This window comes from Danio rerio, chromosome 1 (assembly GCF_049306965.1).
Source record: "Danio rerio strain Tuebingen ecotype United States chromosome 1, GRCz12tu, whole genome shotgun sequence".
NCBI classification, from domain to species: Eukaryota; Metazoa; Chordata; class Actinopteri; order Cypriniformes; family Danionidae; genus Danio; species Danio rerio.
The window spans coordinates 21,442,245-21,454,635 of NC_133176.1; the positions used below are offsets into that span (position 1 = coordinate 21,442,245).

The following is a 12,391-nucleotide window of genomic DNA, read 5'->3' on the forward strand; positions in this document are numbered from 1 at the left end:
TTGGAAACAAGGTTTCATAATGATCAAATAAAATAAAAAAAAACACGTGATTTTACAGCTGGGTGATTTTATATCTTAAAGTCTATGTGAAATCCAAATTTACAATGTTTATTTTGCTAGTGCACATTGTTATTCTTTAGGTGAACAATTAAAGCATGCAAGTTAATCCACTGGAAAAAAAAAAAATACTTTCAATCAAAGACAATTAGTTTCTGGGTTTGTATAGTGGCAGTTGTTGCCGTTAGTTTGCTACAAGGGAATGATGTGCAAAATGAACTACTTATTTCTACTAATAACTACTAATATTTCCTTTAAGTTGGAATTGCATCAATACACTGAAAACCTCAGGAACTTCCTTGACATTAACAGACTTTAATATTTAGCATCTAAAATAATACAAATGCATTATTATTATTATTATAAGTCAAAAGCTTTAAACATTTTTTAGAGATATTGATAGATAGATTTGAACACACACACACACACACACACACATGCACACATACAACACTCAGCATAATTGAGTACACCCCATTTTTTTCCATTTCTCAGTGAATATAGGCCATGTATTTTGGTGCATTTAAACAAAACAGATTTATTAAACAGATATATTAAATAAAATAATACAATCACCAAACATATTCAGAAACTGAAAAATAGTACAATTAAATTCAATCAAATTGTTGTAAAAAAATTAGAACCTACAAAATTTCAACAAAATTTTTCCTTCTTTTGTTTTGTCTTGATTTTTTGGGTGTTCTAGTTTTTGGACCGTTATCGTTAAGTTATTTTGTTAGATAACCTCCAGTTTGGCTTTAGTACTGACTAACCTAATGTATATGCACAAATATAATATTGTATAGCTTCCTATTAAAATATGAATTTAAACAATAGATTTGTGAGGGGTGTACTTATATATGCAGAGCAATGATTATATATTTACTAACATTTAATAAGAGATGCTGCTGCTATTAAAACATTAATCAGACTGCTCATATTCATAAGTGCATTCAAATTCTTGTGACTTTTAAGAGGAGGTTTAAATTTGACACATTTAGTGTGGATGTATTACCCAGCCCTAGTTATTTTTGGTTCTAATGTTTATACATGAATGCCCTTTGATCTGCGCGGTGAAAAATGATTTCATTCATATTCAGCACCCAGTTAGGTGATTCCCCTGGAGACTAAGTGTGTGTTTCTGTTTGTGCCTCCACCCTGACAGTTATTTTTGTCATTGCGCTCCAGATACATTTTCCCACCCCATGCTGTTTACACGCACAGCTGGAGAAGTCACACACACACTCACACATCACTAACCTTAGCTGAGGGATGGGCATAGTGAAAACCCATTAAGTAGAAATTTCCATACGCTATCTAATCATAATGTTTTATTGTGTGCAGAGCATATGTCTTGAGTGCTTCCATGGTGATAACCCGCTGCTGATTCGCTGAAACCTTGATGATGCGCTGACTCTACATCATGGCCCATGAGGCTCTGTGGAAATACCCACAATCCTCAGCTCCCTGGTGAGTACGGCTGACTGCTCGTCGTATAGAATGGGTTTGCGTTCACTTGTGATGATACACAGATATGATGTGTTCACAAAACTGTAATTAAAGCTACACATTTTCAATTGTGAATTTTAGATTGGATTAGATTAGATTCAACTTTATTGTTTATGCACAAGTGCAAAGCAATGAAAGATAGAAAAGAAAGAAGTGCAAGTGCAAGAACCGGTCAATTTATTAGGTACACTTTACTAGTCCCGGGTTGGACCCCCCCCTCCCCCCCCCCCAGATTTTGGTTTATATTGACATGATCTCCTGTTCCACCACATCCCAAAGGTGCTCTATTGTATTGAGATCTGGTGACTGTGGAGGCCATTTGAGAACAGTGAACTCATTGTGATGTTTAAGAAACCAGTCTGAGATGATTTGGGCTTTATGACATGGTTTGTTATCCTGCTGGAATTCTTGGGCACACTGTGGTCATAAAGGGATGGACATGGTCAGCAGCAGTACTCAGGTAGGCTGTGGCGTTGACACGATGCTCAGTTGGTACTAATGGGCTCAAAGTGTGCCAAGAAAATATCCCCACACCATTACACCACCACCAGCCTAAAGCACTGATACAAGGCAGGATGAATCCCTGCTTTTATGTTGTTGTTGCCAAATTCTGTGCTGCTGTAACCCATCTGACTCAAGGTTGGATATGTTGTGCATTCAGAGATGCTCTTCTGCAAATCTCAGTTGTAATGAGTGGTTATTTGAGTTACTGTTGCCTTTCAATCAGCTTGAACCAGTCTGACCATTCTCCTCTGATAACTGGCATCAACAAGGCATTTGCACCCACAGAACTGCCGCTCACTGAATATTTTATCTTTTTCGGACCCATCTCTGTGAGCCCTAGAGATGGTTGTGCGTAAAAATCCCAGTAGATCAGCAGTTTCTGAAATACTCAGACCAGCCCGTCTGGCACCAACAACCATGCCATGTTCAAAGTCACTTAATTCACATTTCTTCTCCATTCTGATGCTGGATTTAAACTGCAGCAGATCGTCTTGACCATGTCTACATGCCTAAATGCATTGAGTTGCTGCTAGGGTTGTAACAATATACCGGTATGACGGTCTACCACGATTTGAACGTGCACGATTATCATACCATTGCATATCAACGGTTTTAACCCTTAAAGACCGAGACAGCCGCCCGCTGCTAAAAATAAGTATTGCTCTTAAATGTTTAATAACTTTTGATGCGCTGATCCGATTCATACAATTCAAAGATTGGCATAAAGAAGAGAATCTCAGCTTTCCAGTGCTGTATCACATAACATTCGCGGCTCCGGAGGCTCCGGAATCAGTGCGGTTACGTCATCAAAATTTGACAACGCTGATTTGACAAAGAAACGCTCGTCACTGTGTCTCCGGACAAACCAGACACGATACATTGATGCATTGTCCCTCCTCCATGCCCAGATTGGTTCAAACTCGCTATATCACAACCAATAAGCATAGGTTTCGCTTTTGTTTGTGGACCAAAAACGAGCTTTTTGAATAACACGGAATGAGAGATAGGCATACATTTATGCGCGGCTAAATAAAACGCAAAAAAAAAGTTTTGCATGAAATAATTCTCATACTAAGTACTTTTGCATGCACAGCAGCACAGAAACATGACAAAACAGTGACACAGCAAAGACGAACTGCTGCTCTTGCTGTTTTCAAAAGACGCAAATGAAGGTGCAGCTGTTTGTCTGAATTTAGTTTCGTTATGTAACTATTTATAGTATAGTAAATATTTATATCTATTTTTTTACTGAGGATTTGCACCATGTTTATTTGGACTTTATTTGGACTTTGACACATTATTTATTATTTTCTTATTTTTTTATTTGTTCATTGTAAGTGGTGTTGTTTATAGTAACTGAAAATATATTATTTGGAAAAAGTCAAATTTGCTTCACTGTTCTATTATTTTGTAACATTTGTAACATACCGTATACCGCGAAACCGTCAAACCGTGGTATTGTTTTAGACGATTATCATACCGTAAAAAATTCATACCGTTACAACCCTAGTTGCTGCTATGTGATTGGTTGATTAGAAATTTGCGTTAACAAGCAGTTGGACAGGTGTACCTAACAAACTGGCCGGTTAATGTAGGTATATAGTTATTAGTGTATTTGTAGAAAACTCTAGGTAATATTTACAGATGGATTTACAATGAACATAATATACAAGTTGTATTAACAAGAATCAGAGATTTACAAATAGACGAACATACTGTGCAGGTTGCTATTAATAATCAGGGATATGGAAATAGATTTGAACATATTACACAGGTTGTTATTTGCAAACTATTGAATATTTACTGAATATTAACAGCATTTAAATAATTTTAATTACATGAATAATAATTACTTAAAAGTATATGATACATATTTAATTCATAAACATGTTAAATGTTTGAATTTGCTTGTGTGCAATATTGTAAAAATGTTTTATATCTATGGATAATAAAAATCTGTAATTATGTTTTTTGTTGCAGATATACACTGACAGTGTCTCCGGCTCAAAGAGAAAACCTGTACAAGGTCAGACAGCCCATTGTGACAGAAGGTTTTTTGTGCAGGGCTCTTCACTAAAAAAATCTACTAGAGATGTACTGGCTACTAATTCCTGACTCATCACATGGTGTTATTTGATTAAATTAATGTGAAGCACATAAAGAGATCCCTACTGTTGCCAACAGTAACTAGATTTGAAATTCAAATGAAATCTCAATTTCTTTTAGTATGGAGCCCTGTTTGTGTCTGTCTGTCGTTATGTTACATGTCGAATTACTGCATGATTGGTTAGATTTTCTTTTGTAATGAATGCAGTGTTTCCATGAATCTACTCTTTGAGTGTTGGCAAAAATCAGCTCATCTTTTGGCACAAACCTGATTTAATTTTCCACCCAATCGCATCAAAGAATGAAGCGCTGGGTTTTAAATCAGCTGTAATCACATTCAATTCCCATCAGATTAAGTTGATTTTAAATGTGATAATTCAGTTAGGTAGCACAGGAGCAGCACGGAGCAAATGGGAACGTCATTGCAGATTCAGTCCTGGCGTCGATCTGATATTATTAGCATTTTATATTCCTTCACATTTAATAAAGGAAATGATGGGTGATCCCCATGTAAAAATTGCTTCTGCATTGCTTAACTTGGCTGCTTTGACCCCGTTTACACCTAATCTGTCCTGACGTGTCCTGACCAACAGCAAGGGCTGCTGCTCATCTGTCAATCAGCTACTGGACAAAAACTTTGCCAAAATGCTGCTTTTACTTGATTATTAGATGCACTTTAAAAAAAAAAAAACAGATTTTTCTTATATGTTTTATAGTGATATCTTTAATGTATTAAAACTTTGTTTGCTTGTCTGTTTGAATAATTGTTATTGTATTTATTTTATTTGTATAATTCTTAATTGATTTTGCCAAAATGATGGGCATTGAAGATGAGATAACATTAAATTATATATATAATACGACACTATTGGTCTCTGTTTGTTAAATACAGAGTGTGTGTGTTGTTTTGACTGCTTTTTTTACCTGTTCTCTCCTTAGCCATGATGTCAGTCTGCGTGCCCTCACCACACAACTCATCCCCTTCCGTGGATGCAGCCAATCGCAACGGGCCCTCTGCAACTCCGCCCACTTCCCTCAGTTTGCGTTCCTCACACAATCAGTTGCTCAGTGGTGATGTTATCAAACAGGGCCAGGCCACGCCCCCAAAGTGCCGGAAGAAGTATGCTCTAACAAGTATTCAGAGTGCAATGGGTCTCGGCGAAGGTGTGATGCCACCATCATCTTCATCAGCAACTACTGCCAACCCTAAACTGGCCAAAAACGGTGCAAATCAGTTACGCAAAGCTGCCGAGAGACAGGACCACAACAAAAACACTACTGAAGAAGAGGAAGAAGATGAAGATGGAAACACAGCAGCCCAATCAGAGCTCAGCATCGACGATGAGTTGAGGAATATTGAGGAATTAAGTCTGGACAGCGAGTCTAATGTCGACGACGTTCACAGTGACTTTGACGCCAACAACGAGCTTGTCGATGAGGAAGTAAACAAGTTAATTGAAGATGACACTAATGAGGAGGATCACGTTGAGAATTGTGATGACCTGCTCATTCTATCTGAGAAAAGCGAAATCGTTTCAGACAAGAAGTCCCCTGAGCACCTTAAGACCAAGAGTTATCTGGAGTCATGCCTGGATGGTCTGTCATACCAGCTGCCTGATTCGCAAGACGACGACATCACTAAGCCTTTGCTGGAGAACAAGAAGGATCCCTGTCCCGCATCTCCAAGAAAACCACAGAGCCCCGAGGACACACCCCTGCTGTCTGTCGGCTCTTCATCTTCCTCTTCCTCGCCAGAGACAAAAAAAGACAGACCACGCACAGGAGCCAAGACAGACAGGGCACTAAACCGCATCCAGAACCTTCCACACAGCGATGAGGAGTCTAGCTGGACCACACTGTCACAGGACAGCGCTTCGCTGGGCTCACCTGAAGAGAGCGGTCAGTAGCACACACGTTCACATATGCGTATGTGTGTTTATAGCTTGCTGGTTTTCTCAGTGTGGTTTTGTGTGTGTGTGCTTTGGCTCAGTCTCATGGATGTGTGGCACTCATGTGGTATGTGTGGTTTCCAGTTTGACTGAAGTGCGTTGGCAGAGAGGTTTTTGTGTGTTTGGACTTTACACTTCACTGAAGTGTGATCTAGGTGAACGCAGCACAGTGTGGGTCGGGTTTGAAGCTGTGAAGGAAAACTTGTCAAAAGTGGTTTTCTTATTGCGTGTGTGGTGCTGTGTAGTTTACTTTAAATTATCTGTTGAAGAGGTAAATTGCCCATTTTAATAGCTGTAATTGATGCTTATAATCTAAATCAAGAATGTTAAATAAGGTAGAGACATACAAAGGTGTTCATAGCAGTTGGTCACCAGGACTGGAGTTTACAGTCTGCTGTTGAGTGGTCTCAGTACCCCTCATTTAAAGAGTTGCTTCACCCAAAAAATGTAAACCTTGTAAGTTGTTCCAAACTTGTAATACTATTGAGTAAAAGTATAATACAATATTCTTTGTGAAGTTTATTTATAAACTAATTTCGAGAGGATCACATGCTTATGATTGATATTCAATTTATGATTCACCAATCAGACCATTTCTAAGCCACTATAAATACCTATAAGTTCTATATGACAGCCATCTTCGTTTTGAAGAATCCCCCCTTCCACCCCTACTCCTCCTTCTTCTATTCCTACATGAGTGGCACGGTGGCCTAGTGGTTAGCACAGTTGCCTCACAGCAAGAACTGGTTCTAGTCCTTACCAAGCCAGTCGACGTTTCCTTACGGAGTTTACACGTTCTCCCTATGCTCACATGGATTTCCTCGGGTTCCCCGGTTTCCTCCCACCGTCCAAAAACATGCAACTCAAGTTAAATGACTAATCCAAATCAGCACTATAGACATGCTCCTAGTAAGTAGTTATCTCTTAACAGCAATCACTATCTGTTTATCAGCTACTATAGCAGGTGAGTTCTCGAGTTCTACCTGAGCTCAAACTCCCCTCTTTGCTCCCGCCTTGCAACGGGAGGGAGCTTCGGGCTCGAGGATCTCATGAGCTCAGGGCTCTCTCAATTCAATTCAGTTCAGCTTTATTTGTATAGTGCTTTTACAATGTAGATTGTGTCAAAGCAGCTTCACATAAATGGTCATAGTAACTGGAACAGTGTAGTTCAGTTTTTAGTGTTTAAGTTCAGTTCAGTTCAGTTCAGTTTAGCTCAGTTCAGTGTGATTTGGATAGCATACCAAATAAGCTTTATAATCAATCATCAGCTAAGTGTGAACTCTTAAAATTAATATGTGAAGGTTGTTGTATAACAGAATATTTTTTTTCTTGCACTTTTTGTTTTTCAAGACATTTTTCAGCATTCACACCCAAGCAATTTCCACTGGTGATGAGCAAAATCACACTATGACTGTAGATAGTGTTTGTGGGAAAAACCTGCAAGCCATGAAAGAAAATTAAGTGAAATGATACGAATCCTATTTGATATGCAATTGCTCTCCATACAACTCCCTGGTATTAACATTTTGTAGTCGCTTTCACGTTTATCATACAGCTCTTTGTGTTCAGACAACAGTAAAACAAACCACTCCACATTCATCTTGCTTTGATGCATCTATTTCATCATTTGGAGGGTATGCTTGCCAAGTTTCGTGCTTAAAGAGTAACAGCAGGTCTAGACACATGAACAAAAGTGCGTCAAATCTGTTTTGTCAATCAATCAAACAAACAAAAACTTTGAATGTTGGTGTACGTGATTACATTCACATCTTTTGTTTAGTTACCAGGTATTAAACATGATCACTGAACATGTGCACAGCAAAATAAATATCAGATATATGGCAATATATGCAGATTACATAAATGGCATACAAGTTCATATTTGGATTTCACATATAAAGTATATATTATACGTATATACAAGATATATTTCAAAATATTGCAAAAAGGATTGGAACTAGCTGCTGATATTGAGTACTGATTCCTTGTCATGGTGATCAGCCGATAGTAAGTACCTATTCTAATGCTTCAAGCTTCATAATGCTTTAAGCACATTTTGCCTCTTAAGTATGAAAGTGGAGTGGAGATCTCACTTTATCTAAGAGAATAAACTAAGGATACTGCATATAATACCTTAAACACGTCTTTTATAACCATTTAGGTATGAACATGTCATGGCCTGAAGCAGCTTTACAGAAAATAATTAATCCATTTATTTGACTTCGGCTTATTTCATTATTTGTCAGGGGTCGCCACAGTGGCATGAACCGCCACAACAATTGGTAAGAAAACTTACAAACAATGCAATTTGGAAACATTGCAAATGATGAAAGAAGAATTCAACATGTCTCAATGTAGAAAAAGTTTGGAGCGCATATTTGATGCATGACAATTTAAAATCCACAACTAGAAATTCTAATACATCTTTACAATGAACTGTGAACAGAGGTCGCACCGCAACTGCATATGGTTTAACGGCTGTAACGCGAGGGCTCATGCCCCCACACATCATGCACCTCCTGTTGTGGCTGCTGTACATACGCGTCTACCTCTGCTTGTAAACTCATAAACAAACCCCTGCGATCGGTTCATATAATCGGCTGAACTGGTGAGTACCGATCGAGCCATGAAATGTGATTATCGGCCGAACGATTGAAGTATCTCTAATTGGAACCATTGGATTGCAACTATTGGAATTACAAATTTTTACATATATGTTCAAATAAATTAGCTATAATTTGATATGTATTCATATATTGGCATTTTCTGCTGGAGATCATGGATCTGCACAGAGAGAGGCAATGTAACTGTAGCTTGGTGTGGTCCAACATGTATACAATTTAATCAGACTGCTGGTGGCTTGTTATATGTACAATATTCAGTTAGACATTGTAATGCTGAGAAAGACAAATAAAAACAATAACTTGACTACTCAACACCTATGCTTAAAGTCAGATATGCCTAAAGGAAGAGCTCACTCAAAGTGGTGATCATTTGATGCTCATCATTTACTCACCCTAAACTTGTTCCAAACCAGTTTGTGTTTTTTTGGTTTTGTTGAACACAAAAGATGATATATTTAAAAAAGATTTTTGAAAATAGTTATCTATTGACTTAAACAGTATTTGTTTTTACTGTTATGCATGGAGGTTTCCAGCATTCTTCAAAATAGTTTCTTTTGTTTTTAGCAGAAAAAAAAAGTTTGGAATAAGTCAAGGCTGAGAAAATGGTGACAGAAATTTAATTTTAGGTGAACTATCATTTAAATTGTTCTTAATCATATGTACTTAAAGGCAGAATATATTGAAGCTGCACAATTAGTAGAAAAAAGATTGCGATCTCAATTCAACCCTACACACAATCTTAATTCAGTTTTTCTTCAATTCAGCCAATTATATTTTTAAGTTCAGGTAAGAAAGGGGGTTGATTTCACATTGTTTAATATGTGTTGCAGCAACATGGACACCTCCAAATGGTGTTAAAAGTGTCACATACTGTATTTATAAGGTATAATTCACTCAAATGTCATTTCTCTTTTTATAAAATGATATATTTGCGGCCGTGGAATCACACATGAGCTGACGCACTGTTTGTTTACTACAGAGAAGATGCATGTGTGCCCGCCAATGATGACTACTTTAGTGAACAGAATTTGCATAGGGTGTGAATAACAGGAAATAAAGTTGTAAATAACGTTCAGATTGTTGCACAGATCGATTACCATATGTTCAAGAAGTAACATTAATAATACCCTAATCATATTACTTTTATTTACATCATATTACTTTTATTTACACAAAAAATAAAATAAAATAAATATATATATATATATATATATATATATATATATATATATATATATATATATATATATATATATATATATATATATATATATATACATATACATACATACAATGACACAGGACCTGACAGTGGCATCATACCTGAGAAATCTTTAATGTTTTTTCTTTGAACCGTTGTAGAAGCCATGAAAAATTGCACATCCTGAAGAAATGTGAATGTAGCAGTTGCAGTGTGATATCTAGCAAGCAACTCATTAATTATCATTGCTGCATGTTCTGTTCTCTGATATAATTCCTTACAACAAAAAATCAAATGAGTAATACATTGCACTAAAAAGATGTCGGATCAGTATTGTACAATATAGATGCTAATCTTGTATGTGTTAAATTAGACGTGATCAACTATTTGGATTTGTTTACATGATGTTCTAATATCAATGTTAGTGTCTCATGCTAGCCATCAAGCTAATGCATATAATAATGTTACAGCATAACAGCATTCAACACATTCAAACTGGTTAGTCCAAATGTTTGATGCTTGCCATGAGGGTTTTAACTGGTGCCTTCCACATGATGTGACACCATGTGTTTGTTTGGGTGTTTGCTTTAGAAGGGTTTATGCTAGAGGGAAACAAGACCTCTAAGTTGCAATTTGTAAAAGATGTTGGGAAAAGATTGCATTTACTTGTATTGGTTTTGTTTTGTAATCAGGCTGAGAAATACATTCTAAATTTGATAACGGCCAAAAAGGTCATTCATTTTGCCACATCCCAGTAGGCACACAACATCATAAGACATTAATATTAGGTTAGATTTAGGTCGTGACGTCAGTTATCCAAAAATCAATGTCTAGCCAGCGTCTAAGGACAAATTTATTTTAACTTCCAATAATGACGTCAAATTACATTGATATTTGGTTAATTCAAGGTTGTGGTGGAAAGTGACCAAAATCCAACATCTGATAGATGTCATAGTGGTAACGTCCACACAACGTCAAGTTGTATCATGATTAGATGTTGATATTTGGTTGATTTTTAGCTTGGACGTTGGAAATTGACATCGGCCTGGTGTTGGGTTGTCACGTCAATGGAGTTTTTATTTCCAAACAAAATCCAACGTCTCCACGACATCGGGGTAGAATATCAATATGACGCCATGTTGACATCCTGTGCCTGCAGGGATCCGTCTATTTCATTAAAGTAAAATTCATTAGCTTGAATTTGAATTCTTAAATCACAATGTTTCTAAATCCTAAATTCATTCAAGCCCTGTCTGATTGATTTCTGTTGGCTTTGGAGAACTCCTAACATAATTCCCAGTGATTCTGTGCTCTTTATTCGCATTATCAAGCAACATTTTTTGTTATTGGTTGTAACAAGCAATAGCATGAAGTCTTCCATATTGTGATCTGAAACATTGTTTTGATAGTTTACAAAAGAGCAGTATCAACATTCTTTTAAATATCTCCTTTTATGTTTCACAGACGAAAAAGTCATTCGCAACATGAGGGTGCATACATAATTTTTGTTTTTGTGTAAATTATTCATGATGGGGTGTCATGGTGGTGCAGTGGGTAGCACGATCGCCTCACAGCAAGTCGCTGGTTTGAGCCCCTGCTGGGTCATTTGTGTGTTGAGTTTGCATGTACTCCCCATGTTGTTTCCCCGTGTTGGCTTGGGATTCCTCCAGGTGCTCTGGCTTTTCCCACAGTCCAAACACATGTGCTATGGGTCAATTCAATTAACTAAATTGGCCGTTGTGTATGTGTGTGAATGCAGATGTGAATAGATGTTTCCCAGTGTTGTGTTGTGGCTTGAAGGGTTTCTGCTGCGTAAAACATATGCTGGAATACTTGGTGGTTCATTCCGCTGTGGAGACCCCTGATTTATAAAGTTTGCAAATATTTAAACACTTGCAAATATCCACGTAACACAACGCAAATGTTTCTAGGAGACCCAGAAACCATGACGGACCCTGCTGAGATACGGATGTGTTATTATGCCACCTGTGGTCATGACAATGTGACTGTTGCTCAGTGATGTGATTGGTGGTCTTTGAAAGGTGAGTTGTTTTCCGTTTATTGTAATATCCTGATTAACATCCATATCTCAGCAAAGGTCCAAAGGTCTGTCATGTTTTTGGGTCCCCTTGTAATATTTCCGTTGTGTTACCTGTATATTTGCTAGTGCTGTGACTGATTTGCAGTGAGTTTCTTCAGTCGTTTGTGTTGTGACCAATTTGCAACACATGTGCTTTCAAACTGATGAAGATTGTTTTGTGTAATTGCAGCACGTTAAGCTCTCTCGGCCACCGTAATAAAAGGTCTTAGCCGAAAAGAAAATGAATGAATGAATGAATGATGTCTGTGATGGGACTCATGTTGTACATGACTTGCTACACCGTGGTGAGTCAAAATGGCTGTTTCTGTGGTAACAAGTCTCCATTGCTCTTCGGACTGTC

At 37.4% G+C, this 12,391-nt stretch overlaps 1 protein-coding gene across 4 annotated transcripts in view; it reads left to right on the top strand.

Annotated features, from left to right (window-relative positions):
• apbb2b (amyloid beta (A4) precursor protein-binding, family B, member 2b) overlaps positions 1–12,391 on the top strand; it is a 102,322-nt gene that overhangs the window by 45,284 nt on the left and 44,647 nt on the right. For all 4 annotated transcript variants that reach the window (XM_688300.11, XM_009307588.5, XM_068221135.2 and 1 more), the window contains exons 3-5: positions 1,402–1,527; positions 4,051–4,096; positions 5,116–6,075. In XM_688300.11, coding sequence (XP_693392.8) covers positions 5,118–6,075 — 958 coding nt within the window. In that variant the 5' untranslated portion in view covers positions 1,402–1,527; positions 4,051–4,096; positions 5,116–5,117. The remainder of the gene's footprint in view (positions 1–1,401; positions 1,528–4,050; positions 4,097–5,115; positions 6,076–12,391) is intronic.